The 17,450-nt window shown below is 39.0% G+C and overlaps 1 protein-coding gene across 1 annotated transcript in view; it reads left to right on the forward strand.

Moving 5' to 3' along the window:
* The window catches only part of spartin, a 77,639-nt gene that overhangs the window by 13,255 nt on the left and 46,934 nt on the right, over window positions 1-17,450 (forward strand). Inside the window, exons 3-5 of the mRNA XM_067143646.2 lie at window positions 7,051-7,343; window positions 13,505-13,642; window positions 13,730-13,900. Coding sequence (XP_066999747.1) covers window positions 7,051-7,343; window positions 13,505-13,642; window positions 13,730-13,900 — 602 coding nt within the window. The remainder of the gene's footprint in view (window positions 1-7,050; window positions 7,344-13,504; window positions 13,643-13,729; window positions 13,901-17,450) is intronic.

Consider the following 17,450-nt stretch of genomic DNA (forward strand, 5'->3'; position numbering starts at 1 on the left):
TGAAAAGGTTAGCACAGGATAGGGTGGCATGGAGAGCTGCATCAAACCAGTCTATGGACTGATGACTCAAACAACAACATCTGTACAAGTGATTTTTAAGTGTTATGCTTGTGACTCTGTGCTAAGAATTTTAAGGAACTGAAGAGGTGACAAAACATGTATTCCATAAAAATAATACAAAAATAAATGTATGCTATAAAAAAGTGTTGAATAGGTGGACCTTTTCACTTGACAGTTGAATCACTAGATTACTTGCCAAAAGCCTGATTAAATTCCAAACGTCTCTGCAGTGTTCATACGGAGTAAGGGAATATGACTCTACTGATGGTGATTTGTCCTGCGCTAGATGGACCGAACATGTCCTTTGACACTCCCGGATCTAAAAGCCATAAGTTAAAGAAAGTAATAAATATGCAACACTTGATAGAAATGCAAATCATCATCATCAATCAGCAGTGTCCCACTCCAGTCACCCGGGTGTGGTTAACAAGCCTCCTCCACTCCTTTCTGTCCTTCCACTTTTCCTGCTCCATTATTTCCGCCACATCTAATCCAGCTTCTCTAATGTCCTTCCAGATCTGATCCATCCACCTTCTTCTCGGTCCTCCAACTGGTCTCTTTCCCTTAACTTCTCTTTCCAATTCCTTTCTTGCTACCCATTCTTTTTACATGTCTGAACCATCTGTCTTGCTTTCTGTATGTTCTGTACTAATTGTTCTATATTTAGCTCTTCTCTTATTTTAATATTTTGGATTCTATCTCTTCTTGTCTTTTAAACCAATATTCTTAAAATTTTCATTTCTACTGCTTGGATCTTACTATCTTATCTGTTATTAGTTACCAGCATTTCTAGTCCGTATGTTATGATTGGTATGGTAAGGTAAGGGTGTATTCTGCCCGAAGGCAGGTCCAAACCTCTGCAGAGGCGTGCCTGAGCCGGAGTTTACGTACAGTAGGGTGGTCAGTTCCTTTCCGCTCCTCCATTCCCTTACCCCTACAAACAGCGCGTGGCAACCCATCCACTTCTTGACCACACCCAATGTTGCTTAACTTCGGAGATCTCACAGGATCCGGTGTGTCATCACGGCTACGGCCGTTAATTGGTATGAAATAGTTTTTATATAATGTTAATTTCGTTCTCTTGGGTACTTTGTCATCCCATAAAAGCTCTCTGACTTGATAAAATGTTGTACCTTTACTTAGTCTGTTATTAATTTCAGGGTTGATTTCATTACTGCCATTAATAATGCTACCCAGATATGTAAACTGTTCTGCAATCTCTAACCATTCTCCGTCTATGTTCACTTGGCTTCTCTTTTTCTCTTTTCCACAGTGCATGACTGCAGTTTTCTTTTTACTAATTACCAGGGAACGGATTTATATGTACAAATAATTATTGAAATAGGTACATACATATTTAGTTATTTTTTACTGAAATATGGAGTTATATATGGTCTTAAAATTACACATATAACATTAATTTCTATTTAATATCAGAGTTCAAAGAAGCTAAACAAAGTAGATGTACATGCAACATAACGCTGCACTTCTCATTTTAATATATTTGAAGAACACACAATCTTTTATTCTCTGTTACCAGAACAATGGATTACAAAATGTTCTTCTAAGTGCTGGAAAGTGAATCTTCTATTATCTTTAAGGACAGATTTATATTGACTGAAACTGCTCAGTTGTTCCACAGTTTTATTCACAATTTCACAACTTTCAGAAATTGAGAGATGCAAGTTTTGGAACCTTTTCAGTGTTTTTGTGATGCATGAAAAATTATGCTGAATGTAACATAACTCATTTCTCACACTTGTATCACACACAACTGTTTTCGCGGCTTCAGTTGAGGCTGCATCTTCAGAGTCCATGGCATGCAGAACATTCTTAATACAGTCTATATATTCAACATAATATTCAACCGCTTGCAGCCACGTACCCCACCTAGTTAATATTGGCTTAGGCGGCAATGGAATCTCTGGGTACATTTCTTTTAAAAGATGAACTCTTCTGTGGGCTTTGAGAAAAAAAAAAATTTTCACTGAGGAAATCAATAAATCTACTTTGGGGTAACTGCCTCTTACCACTTTTGCCACATGATGAAAGGCATGTGCTACACATGTTAAATGAATCATCTTAGGATATACAACACATAATGCTTCTCCGGCTTTTATCATATAAGGTGCGGCATCGCTAATAAAAAGTAACAGTTTAATATACTTAACGCCCTGTGGCCAGAGGATACCCATAGCCCCATTGAACAGTTTTGCTATAGTTTTGTTATCACACTTTTCTAGAACATTACAGTGTAAGAGAATCCGTTTACAATAATCTTCGCTTAACAAACCATTGATTACGTTGCCAATTAGCCTGCCTTCTTTGTCTGTTGTCTCATCAGTGGAAACCCAAATTGGACCGTCTTTAATCTCTTGCCTTATCTTCCGAACAGTTTCATTGTATATGGCTGAACAGTACGTTTTTCTGAACGTTGACTCACCTGGGATGGATCGTTTAGTATATTTCTCGAGGAATTCCCTGAAGCACTGATTATTCAGTTTGAAGAGAGGTATTTCAGCAGAGACGAGAGCATGGCAGAGATCGGTGTTGAACTCGGGCGTTACACTGGAAGTTGCTGGTTGTGTCAGAAACAACTGTCTCTGCTTGGTATCTCATTGTTTGTTAGCCTGGTGTTTACTGGTTGAAATGTGCTGTTGCACAAGGAAGCTTTGAGTAGATGTCACTGTACAATGACACAAACAACAAAATAATATCGTACTGTCAGTTGATAAACCATCTTCTTTAAATTCTGATACGTAACTTTTCAATTTTAAACTGGTTGACTGAGCTGCTTTAGGCATATTGTAACAATGTTAATGTCTTCAATGAATATCAATATACAACTGCACACACTGAACATACAAGAACACTGTGATCCGTCTCACTGCTAATTCAAACTGTGAATGACTGGTAGTGAACTAGATGGAGTTATGAAGCAATCAAAGGGAATGCCTGAATTACAAACTAATTCGGAAACTACTAGCACATCGTCGATGAATGAGATTTCCCTAGTTACAAAATTATGGCACAGGCACAGTCTATGTTATGTAATGCAGCTTATCGGTGCTGTAAGTGTGATTCAGATAGTCACAGTACTGACCGGCTGATCTCCAGCACTTCCGGGCTCAACCTCTCTCTATCTTTGCACCGCTTATCAGCTTATTTTATCAGCCCAGACGTGGACAGGCATGATAATGACCTGCACACCAGTTAATATACAGTAGAAGTCCGTTATAGCGAGAATTCACAACAGCGAAACATTTACTCGCTATAACGGATTGTCGTTATATCCGATTTTTGTATAAAAGTCGGAAAACACTTCATGCATTTTAAAATCGGTATGAAACGGTAATCCGTTTGTTCAAAACTTGCGTTTCCGCAGATGATATCCACACTGTGGCTTACTTGTTTGTTATTTTTCGTAATCCGATACTACGTGAAAGTGTATGTTTAATTTCATTCTGAAAAAATTATAGTTCCGTATTTCTCCGAATCCAAGATGAACCCCACTTTTTCCTTCAAAAATTTTTAATCAGGCTCAAAAAGAAGTTTGTAAAATCATACAGGCCTATGCATTTTTAGACTATTTTTAGACACCGAACATAGACTTGCGTCACGCCGTATTTCTTTTTTCTGCGGCTACACAATTATTCTTTATTTCCGCGGGTTAAAGGACCATTAACTTAACGTTGGCATCATAATATCGAAGATAACTCGAAAATTTTCCGGCAATACCTATTCCATGCGTCTCTACAATACAACGATCCATCGGGAAATTATTCCTGCTGTCTATAAAACTTACTTTTACGCAGCGTCAGATATAACCGGCTACCGCTACACGCACGTCTCGCTTGTCAGGTGCGGCCACATTCAACGGCTAGCGATGTATAGGCCTAATCGCGAACGTTGAAAGTCAACGAACGAGTTTATTGCGCCACCGTATGGCCAACCGCCCTTGCGTTTTTCGTGCACATACCTCACAATTTCATCATCAGCTTCTTTAAAGCGTCTTTGTTGCGGACCACTGAATGCATTTTTGTACAGTACGCATTTTTTTTTTAGCTCTTTGTCTTCACGCTAACTCCAAATATTGGCTTTAGTTAGGCCTATGCCGTATTTTCTTGCGGCTGCACAATTTTTCTAAATTTCCGAGTGTTTAATAAACATTAACTTAAATTTGGCATCATAATATCGACTAGAACCCGTTGAAAATTTGCCGGCAATACCTGTTCCACGTATCCTTACAATACGACTATCCATCACGAAAATATTCCTGCTCTCTATAAACCTTAATTTTACTAAGCGTCAAGTACAATAGACGCGTTATGACTCTGCCACTGAGTAGACATGATTTTTCTAAGAATTCGAAGGGTCGCATGTTTTGATGCCATTCTGCAGATTTGAGAAACACACAGGCACTGTACACTGTACAAGCGGTAGCGGTGTCTAGTAAAGAGGTGGTCGTTTATTGTCAACGAGTTCTGTGCGCGTGTGAAAAGAAGCAGCGTGGTTACCGCGGTAGTTGCCAGTGGCATCCATTAACTTATTGTTAGGCCGCGAATGCAACAACCCTTGAGTTTTCGCATGAGATTCTGAGGGGGAAAAAGTCTTGGATTCGGAGAAATACGGTATCACTCCAGAGATTTCTGTGGCAAATACCTCAGCTTTCTTCTTCAAACAGCGTCACCTAACCTAACCGTATATGTAGCCTATCATGAAAACATATTTGAAACGCATGTAGAGAAATAACCTCCTCGCGAAAAATTTACATGTAAATAGCCGTAACTAGACGCGAGAAGATATGAAATATCCTCTGAAATCAGTGATGTACTCTGCCATATCTTGAGGTGTATGACATTATTACCTAATTTCCGTATATAACACTAAAATTAAGATATCGTTTATTCAGTCTTTATTTTTACGAGTTAACAACTGCTATCGACCACGAAATTTACGCATTTATTACGAAAACGTGTTATAGGCCTACTCTTTCATTTCGAATTTTCTTCAGAGAACAGCAGTCGATGGGTATTACTAATCAACTCCAACATCGCCTCTGAATGTAAACGAGAGAGCTCGCAAATGCACAGAGTGAGAAAACTATGCCGTGCCAAAGATGATCGATCGCATTTTGTTGCAAACGTTTCAGTTTTCTTATTCAAACAGCGTCACGTATCCTAACTTAACCGTACTATACGTATGATGAAAACACACTTCAAGCGCCGGTGGAGAAATTATACCTTTCTCGCTATAAATTTTCATAATAGCCTTTCCGTAATTTAACCAGACGCGACAAAATACAAACTAACATATGAAATCAATTAAGCACTATGCCATATCTCGAGGTGTATCCCATTCTTACTTAATTGCAGTATTTAGCCCCAAAATTAAACGGTCGTTTAGTCAGCCTTCATTTTTAAAGAGTTAACAACCGTTATCGGACACGTTATTCACGCATTTATTACGAAAATATGTTCTCTTTCATTTCGAATTTTCTTTACGGAACAGCTGTCGACGGATATTACTAATCGACTCCGACATCGCCTTCGAACGTCGACGAGAGAAATCGCTAGTGCACATAGCGAGGAAACGATGCCGAAGGTAATCGATCGCATGCAATATCATCGCTGGGGTGAATAAATATCGGTAACGGAAAAAATCGCGCGCGCTTAATCGCTCGTAATAACGGATGCGCCAGTGATAGGGTTCTCGCTGTAACCGAAGGACGATACACAGTTTAATATAGGAATTTCAAAGGGACATAAAAAGTCGTCGCTATAACGGAGTTCTCGTTATATCCCGTACTCGCTATAGCGGACTTCTACAGTATTAAGTTTTCAAATATAGATTTTAAATTTATTTCTCCATTATTGAGAGGACTGTTAATTTAATATAATTTAATACTTTTTAGCCAAAATATGGTCTATAGGCTACTGATTTTAATGATGAAGAATATGGAACATTTATGCTAAACTCCAAAATATGGAAAAATATGGAAAATGAATACACCATTTTTCAACTCCGCACGTCATGATTCATAAGGATAATGCAAAATATAATTAATTTTAGCTTCCTAAGGAGATATGTATTTACATATAAATCTGTTCCCTGCTAATTACCATTCCAAACTCCTTCAGATTTTCATTCCAAATGTCCAGTCTCCTTTGTACTTCCTTTTCTCCCTTTCCCCAAATCACCACATTATCTGCAAATGCTAAAGCACTCAGTTCATCACTACTGATACTCTGTTTTACACGTTTTATGATTTCATCCATCAGTATAATAAACAATAATGGTGACAGTGCACTTCCTTGCTTGAGACTTTTTTTTTTGTATAAAATGTTTGTCACCACACTGCTTTTACTCTCATGATACTTTTATCTTGTTAATCAATGATTTTGGTACATTCCTTTTTCTTAGGCAAGAAATGCAAATAATATTAAATACCAAGCATTTTATGCATACCCTTTATATTATGCCTCTTAAAACTTTTGAGTAGTTTCATTACGAATGGAAATTCTAAGTTCCCATGAAGGGAATTAGATATTTTTCCACCAATAGAGCATATAAAAAAATCAGATAAAAAATTAGATGTTGGCTTTTCAGGTGTTTGCTCTATTAACCAGCGTTTCGTCTTAGGTCTGACACTAGACTCATCAGAGTGGGATGTGTCAGGCCCTACCCACTGACGCTGGGGTGTATGCAGGTGAACTTATCAGAAGCCTATTAATGAGGCACAGTCTGATAACTGCCAGTTATCCCACTCTGACGAGTCTAGTGTCAGACCTAAGACGAAACGCTGGTTAATAGAGCAAACGCCTGAAAAGCCAACATCTAGTTTCATTACTTCAACAGGAAACATAGACTATATAACATAAATCCTACCTCTCATGATATTCTCTATAGTGTTTGATTGTTATATTATGTAATACTCCATTTTTACCAGACTTTATTGTAGTTTGATAAACATTTTGTCAATAATTTCAGGAAAGAAGTACTTAGCAGGATTTGTGATGCTCAAACTAACCAGAATTTCGCCGTTGTACCTCCGCCGACGTATGAAGAAGCCACCTCGGGATCACACACTTCTATAAGCCCTTCTAGTCTGCAGACATACAGTGACTTGGGAGCAGCGTTACAAAATTTGAAAATAAACACTGGTGCACAATCTGCTACCATCCTATTTGCACATGACAACGTACGGGTATACTTCATATCACCTGATGGAAATGTTCTTTCTACTTCGGAACCTGACACGTTGTACATTGTTCAGTTAGAAGGTACACTAAACTTATTTCTGTTATAAAACTCTGTAAGATCGCCCCTCTTTGTATCATATATTAGTGTGTCCACCCAAGGGAAAATGATAGTCTACATCAACCCACCTAAGTTTGATGGTGATGATGATAATCATAATCATCAATTTCAGGCAAATGAGGACATTAATTGCTCCTTTCTATCTTCCTCTGTCAAACCATGATTGCTGCTCCTCAGCTGTGTTCCAGTCCAGAATCCTTCTTGTTACACTGTTCATGTTCGAATCCAGCCACCTTAGTGTGCATCTTGTTCTCCTTCCTTCAGTCATAGTATTCTTCCTTCTTGCATCTTCACTTTGTGTCCAAACAATCTCTGTCTATTTCTCTCCATTCTGTCTGAAAGCTGTTCCACTTCAATTTCCGTCCTGACATCCTTATTTCTGTCCTATTGTACTTCTTTAAAAATGTAATCTCACTGGTGTGGATTTTACTCTCCTGCCTTTTAATCAGTGTTCTCTTCTTTTCTGTGTATGTCAGTATGGGGCAGTAATCCACTGTATACATTTCCTTGTTGCTTCCTCACACTCTGGTAAAATAAATTTTCCTGTTGTATCCTTTTACTGTTGTATCCAATCCTGCATTAGTTCGCTTCCCAAGTACTTGAATCTTTCCATACCCTCAAAATCTTGTCTCCTCAAATTTTACAGTACCGTTCTCATCTGTTTCTCCTCTGATCAGTGTCATTGTCGTGCTTTTTTATCACTCTTATTTCCATTCCATAATTACTATAATATTACTTTGATGGGTTTATATTCATAACAGAAATAGCCCTTTATTTTCACCTTTTGAACAAGGTGCCATACTTCAAGAAGATAAGGCTACAACAATTATATTATAGCAGCAATCATGTTTGGACAAAGATGGAATGGTACTATTCCTGATTTGACTGGAGATGATGATGATGATAAACCATCAAACACAGGTGGGCTGAGTTCATTCTCTTGGGTGGACACACTAATACTGTTGACAGATACCCTACTATAGATCTGTTTCTAAAGTTAAGGACATAGTTGATCATCTCCACCAGGAACTCTGTGTGTAGGGGTAAAGATTGCATGTGTAATTAATTGTAACGTCTACGGTTGTAGTGTATGCCTGAAGAAATGACACACACACCATAAATTGAACTGACAGTGCAGGACTTTGTCTGGAATTATAATTAATTTTTAATCTTTGAAACCGACTTTCAACGTATTAGGTCGTGTTACATACATTTAGTACGTGTTGAAGAGATGTTAAGTACAGAACAAAAATGGCCAACCGGACACCAGTGGGATCCGAACCCACAACCTCCAGATTTTGCGTCGGTTGCTCTACCAATTGAGCTATGGTGGCCTAGGCCATCTTTGTTCTGTTGGAAAGGATCTAAGCTACAGGTCTGTCACTACTGCCATCACTCTGTAGAGTGCGTTTAAGTCGCCCGTTGGGGGGCAAGTCAATGAATATTGAATTTTCACGACCGCATTGTAATCAAAACAGACTTTCAACCTATTAGGTCGTGTTACGTACATTTAGTATGTGTTGAAGAGATGTTAAGTACAGAACAAAAATGGCCAACCGGACACCAGTGGGATCCGAACCCACAACCTCCAGATTTTGCGTCGGTTGCTCTACCAATTGAGCTATGGTGGCCTAGGCCATCTTTGTTCTGTTGGAAAGGATCTAAGCTACAGGTCTGTCACTACTGCCATCACTCTGTAGAGTGCGTTTAAGTCGCCCGTTGGGGGGCAAGTCAATGAATATTGAATTTTCACGACCGCATTGTAATCAAAACCGACTTTCAACCTATTAGGTCGTGTTACGTACATTTAGTATGTGTTGAAGAGATGTTAAGTACAGAACAAAAATGACCAACTGGGCACCAGTGGGATCCGAACCCACAACCTCCCGATTTCGCATCAGTTGCTCTAAATTCAAGCTTGGGCTGATGACTTAGATGTTAGGCCCCTTTAAACAAGCATCAAATTCAAGCATTACTGGGCGAGTTGGCCGTGCGGTTAGGGGCGAGCAGTTGTGAGCTTGCATCCGGGAGCTAGTTGGTTCGAACCCCACTATCGGCAGCCTTGAAGATGGTTTTCTGTGGTTTGCCATTTTCACACCAGGCAAATGCTGTACCTTAATTGAGGCCATGGCCGCTTCCTTCCCAATCCTAGCCCTTTCCTATCCTATCGTCGTCATAAGACCTATCTGTGTCGGTGCGACGTAAAGCAAGTGGCAATATGGTCTAACTGATTAAAAAAATTCTTTGAGCAATTACTTTTGGAATTATGACTTTTTATTTCCTTTGAAAAACTTTGTTTTGTGGTTTGAAACTTGATTGTTAAGCTGTTTGTTACTAATTAAAAGCTTAAAAACAGGGACCAGACAAGAAGTTAGACAAATACAGTTGGTAATAGATTAGGAACACTGGACAAAAACAAAATAAGAAAAGGTACTGGTACCCAAGAGGTCAATATAAGTAATGGAAAGGAACTAACAAGGGTTTCATTTCTTCCCACGCAGACTTGTCATTGTGTTCCTTCTGATGTTACATGTGACTTAATTTGTACTTGTTTGTACCTTTACAGTAGGATACTTAAATTTAAAACCAATTTTTATAATACAGTTTCATAGATACTGTACAACGTCATGCCGTAAGTTCTGTCCCTTATTCAAAGATAGCTAGTGTGTAGAGAAATGACAATTACATGTGCATATATGTTAATTACTGACCACACACAGTATACTATACACAAATTACACCAACTATCCACTCTTTGCAGTGATACACTCTGATCATTGCACTTACCACTGCTGTTCCTGCCTTCACCATATCTGCTATTAAGGATCTAGAACAGGCCTTCTCTTTAAAAGTATTCCACAAGCGATAGTCCAGTAGATTAACGTCAGAGCTTCAACAAACGGCATTGGACTCTCGCTCATTGTGCTCCATTATGTTCACATGGCCTCTTGGGCTTGCACCGAATTCTTCTGGAATATCCACTGCTTACCCACAGAGTGAGGCTTGAGGGCTTGACAACCCTTTCCAGAATGTTGCATTGGTAGTTGATGGCATGTGTTTTCACCCCTCTTTCATAGGACAATAATGTGTCGTTCTTGCACAAAATCCCACCAAACCATCTGATCAGGAGTGGTGGGATCACTTTCCATTTTTGGGAAATTGACAGCGGCTTCACAAGTGCTACGAGAATACACGTGATCATCGTGGTTGTACAGTTCATCTTCCATGGTGAAAATGTTCTCGTCCATGAAGAGAATTTGGTGGCGACTGTCATATACATATCTCCAACTGTCTTGACTCCTGGCCTCTTATCTGATAAATAGAAATTGTCAGTCTCTGTTTTATGATTCTTCAGTATGCTCTGAATCTAAGGTCTTTAATGATGTGCAGCATTTATTAGTGGCAGGTTTTGTATTTTTTATCCAATGATTATTTACTTGCATAGCAAATTTATTTACTTGCATAGCAAATTTCTTTGAATTCTCTCGGCGACATCTATGATGGCTGCTGGTGTCCTTAATTCGCTATGGCAAACCACTTCCAGCACTATTTTCATCAGAAGTCGTCTTGTATCATTTACAAATTTAATATACATACGTATATGCTTGTTATTTACTGTAGTTGTGATGAGTCAAAAATCTCAACTGGAGTGTTGTAGTGCTTGTATCGTGCATTCGCACCAGGGCTTCTACACTCACTGGGGAACAATCTTAACAGATGTGCGAATCGTCGGATAAGAAGTAAGCTAGAAAGAAAGATCATTTCATTTTAATTGTGTGGCAAGCATCTTCAACTTCTTCTATTCCTGGAGCTTGGATGTTTCCGTGGTTTCCCATTTTCACACCAGGCAAATGCTGGGGCTGTACCTTAATTAAGGCCACGGCCGCTTCCTTCCAACTCCTAGGCCTTTCCTATCCCATCGTCGCCATAAGACCTATCTGTGTCGGTGCGACGTAAAGCCCCTAGCAAGAAAAAAAAAAAGGAGCTTGGATGATATCGCTGCATTGCTGTAAATACCATTGCAGTGGTGTCATCCTAACATATTGCAAGTACCTCTAGAGACGGAACTTACGGCATGTCTGGCAACGTACATACGTACATTACCATTAAACTGTCTAAAGCAAGGGTTTCGAATTTGTAAGTGCTTGAGGGTCACATTGGAAACTTTAGACATGGTTGTGGGCCGCACTTTTATAATAGGCTCATTTTCATAAAATTATGTAAATTGAACATAATTTTCAAAAATTGATGCCTGCCTGGCCTTCAGATGATAAAGATGTTGATTCCCAAATGGAACCTGAAATATTTGTTCTGAATGAGTAAATTTATAATACCATTATAATTTGTCTGTTATTGGACATTGTCACTGGCACTGGCATTGGCACTGCCAGTGGCTCCAAGTAGCCTACACAGTGGCCTCCACGTTATGCACTAGCCATGTGTCTTGGTAGGTGTGCTGTTTACCAAATGATGAGCCCAAGTTAACACAATGGGTCAAAACGCTGGTAACCAGGAATGAATTAGCTGGAAAATTTATAATGTCCAATAACAGACCAACTATATTGGTATTATAAATTTACTCATTCGGAACAAATATTTCAGGTTCAGTTTGGAAATCAACATCTATATCATAATATGCATACATACATATCGCACGTCGTTCCATCTTAAGCGATGGGTCGGCGAACGAGGCTTCTCCACCAGATGTGGTCTCTGAACTTCTCTCCTTCTTCGATCCTTTCCAAAGTATGACCTCTCTGTTGAATGTCAATCTTCACCATGTCCTTGTACCTGAGTCTTGGTCGCCCTCTTGGTCTTTTGTCTTCAAGTTTTAAATCGTACATAATTTTTTTTAAATTTTTTTTTATTTTTTTGTAATCTGTTGTCACCCATGCGTCGCATATGTCCATACCATCTCAGTCGCTGCACTGTTATTTTGTCCTGCTCTTACAACTTGAGCCTGCTTGCGGATTTCCTCATCACGGACTCTGTCCCCCCGTGTTTTACCGATCATGCTACGGACAAATTTCATTTCTGCTGCCTGGATTCTACGAACATCTTTATTTCTCATGGTCCATGTTTCGCAACAATAGGTCAGGATTGGCACGTAATAGGTACGTCATATGAATAGTTCATTTGAAATGAAGGTTTAATAATTTTATTTGCCTAAACCACTATTTTACAATAATTGCATAAAAGAGTGAAAGGACAATTGAATTTGGAAGAAGACCACTCAGCAGTGTCTGTTCATTTGAATTAATATTTGACAAATGACAAAAAGAAAGAAAAACAACCTAAAGAAGAACTGAAATTAATAATGTAGTCTAAACAAAACTTAAAGGAGGACAATTCAATGAGAGTAGTGTGAAGGGAACCATGATATACGGTTGTAAAAGCCTAAAATCCCAGCAATGTACTTCCAGGAGTGAGCAGCACTGTGTACCGTGCCAATGAGAGAAGAACAAAGAATTGAATTGAAACTGCTTCTTACAACAGTGACAAAGTATTTCTTGGTATTCATTGCATGCAATGTTGCATAAAATGTCCACAGTGAGCTTGTCATGGATTTCAAGATTTGGTATGGATCCCGTAGCCATTTTTATAATGGTTAAGATCTAGCAATGGCATTTGTAAGGGCTCATTTTCCGCCAAAGTTTGGATTTTCATTTTTTTAATGAATTACTTCTGACTTGGTTCTATAAAGGGTATAATAATTTCGTGTGGCTATTTCTAGCTGAGTGCAGACCTTGTAAGGCAGACCCTCTGATGAGGGTGGGTGGCATCTCTGTAGGTAACTGCGTGTTATTGTGGTGGAGGATAGTGTTATGTGTGGTGTGTGAGTTGCAGGGATGTTGGGGACAGCACAAACACCCAGCCCCTGGGCAATTGGAATTAACCAATGAAGGTTTACCTCGCCAGAGTTTTTAATTTGTTTCCTTCTGTTAAAGTAGGGCTCGTAACTCCATTGTTTTTCCCTCTACCAGTCATCATCCTATTTTAAATTATTTAGTCACCTTGTAATTCATTAAAGTGTCTTATAGCGGAGTGACTTTGCATACTAAAATTTTGATAGTTATAGTTGAAATATTTGGATTTATGAAGTGTTGTACTCTATGTTGAACAGATGAAGGAGAAGGTGATAAGCCTAGAGCTTACCTCCAAGTTGGAAACTGGATCTATCCGCTTGTTCCTGGAGTATCGCCTTGTTTTCGAAGTCAGTATGGAGCATTCATTTTACCAGATGTCCATTCTACAGTTGAAGGTAATAATTTTTTGGTGGATTAAACGGATATTTAACTTTCTTTTCCTTCTAGGTGAGATTTGATATATTGTGGTTATTTATCCTTAGGTTCAGCAGTTGGCATTATTCTTCCTCCTGAACCTGATGCATCAGTGTATGACTTACTCGATGATATACTCCATGGTGTTGTTCAGAGAGTTCCTGAACCAGAGGGTCGTGCAGGACGGCGGAGACGAGATGTTGAGTCTGGTTCAGCTTTTGCTCAAGGCCTTGTCAAAGGTAAGTGATTTCTGCATCCACGGATACATTCTGAATACAGGTTTTGTGATGGGTACTTCTACATCTCTTTTTTTTATTGCTGAAAATAATTCAAAATATCTGCTTCAGAGACTTTGTAGGCAACGTCGGACATGACAATCTCTTCAAGTTATTGCATTGAATGGAAATGTCAAAAATTTTGGAATTCAGAAAGAAAAGGTGGTGGTGATGTATAAAAATATGAGAGATTATGTGGAAGTTCATTGAGGAGAGGCAAGGCTGTACGTTGTCTTCATCACATTCTTATCAACTTAAGGTGGTTCAAAAGTTAATTTAGAACCAATAAATATGCTACAATATGCAGGAGACATTATTTCTGAAACAGTTGAGTATTTGACTGAGCGAGTTGGTTGCGTAGCACAGGCTGCGTAGTTGTTAGCTTATATTCGGGAGATTCCTAGTTCAAACTCTTGAAGGTGGTTTTCCATGGTTTCCTACTTTCACACCAGGCAGATGCTGGGGCTATATCTTAATTAAAGCCATGGTCGCTTCCTTTACAGTTTTAGTCCTTTTCTATCATAGCCAGAAACCTCTCTGAGTTAGAGTGACATTAAAACACTAGCAGATCAAAAGAAAACAAACTTTGTTTAAGTTGATGAAACAAATATGTCTCAGTATTTCCCTTTTCAAAACAATAATTGGTTTTATTGAGACCAAGAGTTAAATTGAAACTTCACAAACCAAGATTTTTGGAAGCACTGAAGAAATAGGGTTTTAATAAGATGCGTGTTTTTAATCTGTTTAGTCTGTTTAACGAAACCATAATGTCGGGGAGGATTGTTTTGTAGTGAGTGCCTGTGTAAGATCTGTGTCTGGCTAGAAAACACAGGATTATCACAAATTATGAAAAGTGGCTCAGGCAAAGATTAATACCATGCCTATTTTTCTGCCTCATACTGGGGAGTGTGCTGTCATCACTTTTGTTTCTAATGGTTATGGATGAAATTGCAAAGGAGACAAAGGAATCATGTGGGAATAGGGAGATGAAGTTACTACTATTTGCAGACTATGTAGAGGCCTGGGCAATGAACAGGAAAGTAGTACGAGAGCAACTTGATGTACTGAACGAGAAAAATGAAAAGTATGATATGAAAATCAGTGCAGAGAAAAGAAAAACCATGGTGATATCAAGAGAAGAAAGATAAAGGAATTGTGAAAATTGTTGAAGTCTTGAAATTGTGGACAGTTTCAAATACTTAGGGAGTGAATTAATAAAGAAGAATGAATGCAGAGATTAGAAAGAGGGTAAAATGGGGCAGTGGATTCTACCAGAGTGTAAGAAACTTTGCCGGGAATAAGGACATGCCAAGAAAGTGTAAAGAGATGATGTACTAAATGTATTATGCACCCATATTGACTTATGTGACTGAGACCTGGACATTGGCTAGTAGGAATGAGAATAGAATGCAAGCTAGCAAAATGAAATACAGAAGTCCGCTAGAGCGAGTACGGCATATAACGAGAGCCCCATTATGATGGCAGTTTTGTCTGTACCTTCAAAATGCCTATATTAAACAGTGTATTATCTTTCGGTTACAGTGAAATCTCTATTACTGATGCATCCGTTATTATGAGCGATTAAGCGTGCACAATTTATCCGTTACCAATATTTATGCACCCCAGCGATAATGTTGCATGTGATTGATCATATTCGGTATTGTTTTGTGGCGGTCGAGTGGTATGAGTTGTATCTCAATAATCAGAGTTCGATAGAATAGTGTTATTGTCAAGTACTAGCGATTCTTGGCGAAAGATAAACAACAGCACTTCAACAAGCAGGAAGCGAATGACTCAACCTTGATGGAGCATCGAGCAGCAGAACGCAGGGAAGCGTGTAGTATAAGAATTCTGCTCAGTTCAAGTTTCCACAAGCAGCGCAAACCAGTTCCCTAAACACTAGCGATGCATCGTACAAATAAGTTTCGGGCCATAACCCAAGAGAATTCCGCGGTAGGTACAGAAAGAATATGATAAGGAAGGGAACATATATAGAGAACTGCCCAAAGAACAGGTTTCAATAACAGATATATTGTAACAATTCAAAGGAGATGACAAATATTTACATAAAAATGGATAGATAAATAAAACCTCTTGAGGTTTAATGCAAATCATTCAAGCAATTATATCTATCGCAGATACATCCAGGTACGAGAAAAAGCAGAATTACACAGTTGCTTCTTATTATTTTTGGTGTAAGCATCTAATGTCTATTAACATCACACATCAAAACGAGAACAAAGGGAACCATGGAAGTCACAGTTAGATATCTTTTTTTTTCTGACACAAGATATTTACAATTACAATAAAGGAGGAACTACTCTTGGTATCACCCTTATCTTTGGTAAACACAGATCGTGAAAGGAAGAACCACGCGAATTCTTCCTATTATTATTGTAATGGACTTGGACATGAAATTTACAACCTCAACACACCTAGAAAAATTTTTTAAATGGATAATCAATCTCATATAAGTAGTACGAAACATTCCCTAGACTAACGAGTGAACCGGTAGCATAACATCTTGTCCTGCAAAGCATTAACACACTCACTGGGAAGGGGCAATTACTAGAAAGTTCGAAATGTAAACAAGAGACATAAAACAGTTTTACCAGACCAGAAAATACCAGTGTTTCTCATACAATCGGATTAAGTTGTACTAAAAAGGGAAAGGGAAAAGGTGGGGGAGGGGGGAGGAAAGCAGGAAAAGAAAAAAAAGGAAATAACAACAAAGGGATGGGAAATTGAGCAGGGATCAGGCTGCCGAGTCCCCAGCACGAAATGACTCGAAACAAAGTTCACCACACCACACGTGAAGTTCAGGGAGCACTATTATATTGCCAGTCCAGAGCACTTTGGCCACCACATTCCAAATAATAATGTCTTAATTGCAAAGTTAAGTGCACCAAGGCTATGATAAGTCGTGAAGGGACTAATGTTTGAATCCACACCTGTGGCATAGCACAAGCCAAGAAAATAAGGCCTTTTATGGAAATGAGATAGTAATAAAAGGTATCTGCTCACCCAGTCAGTTTTGAAGCACGAAGTAAGTTAAAATCGACACGGTCCACTGCCTATTACAAAGTTGAATCACAGCTGATCGCCGAAAAAAGTAAACGAGGAGTATATATATGGGAGGGGAGCACTATCTAGAACTTACTAGAGGCCGATGACGTCACGGTGGATGCGCAAGGAGAGGCTACAGTCTCAGCAGTAGTAAGACAAGTTGGCAAGCAGACAGTTCGTATCGCCGCGTAGTATAAGGAGCACCAAATCGGAGCGAAGAAAATATCATCAGGTAAGAGAAAAAAGATCTCGTAACATATACTCCCACCACCCAGGAAAAATCCGAAGGATTGGTGCAAAGGATGATGAAGCAGCACGACGACAAATAGAGGGTGGTGGAGGTGGCACAGATGATCCAAGCAGTGCAGATGCGGCGCAGATCCCACGACAGTAGACAACGAAGGGAGCAGAAGAGGTAAACCCAGAAGAAACTTAAAGGTGCAAAGAA

Source organism: Anabrus simplex, chromosome 3 (genome assembly GCF_040414725.1).
Source record: "Anabrus simplex isolate iqAnaSimp1 chromosome 3, ASM4041472v1, whole genome shotgun sequence".
In the NCBI taxonomy this organism is placed as follows: domain Eukaryota; kingdom Metazoa; phylum Arthropoda; class Insecta; order Orthoptera; family Tettigoniidae; genus Anabrus; species Anabrus simplex.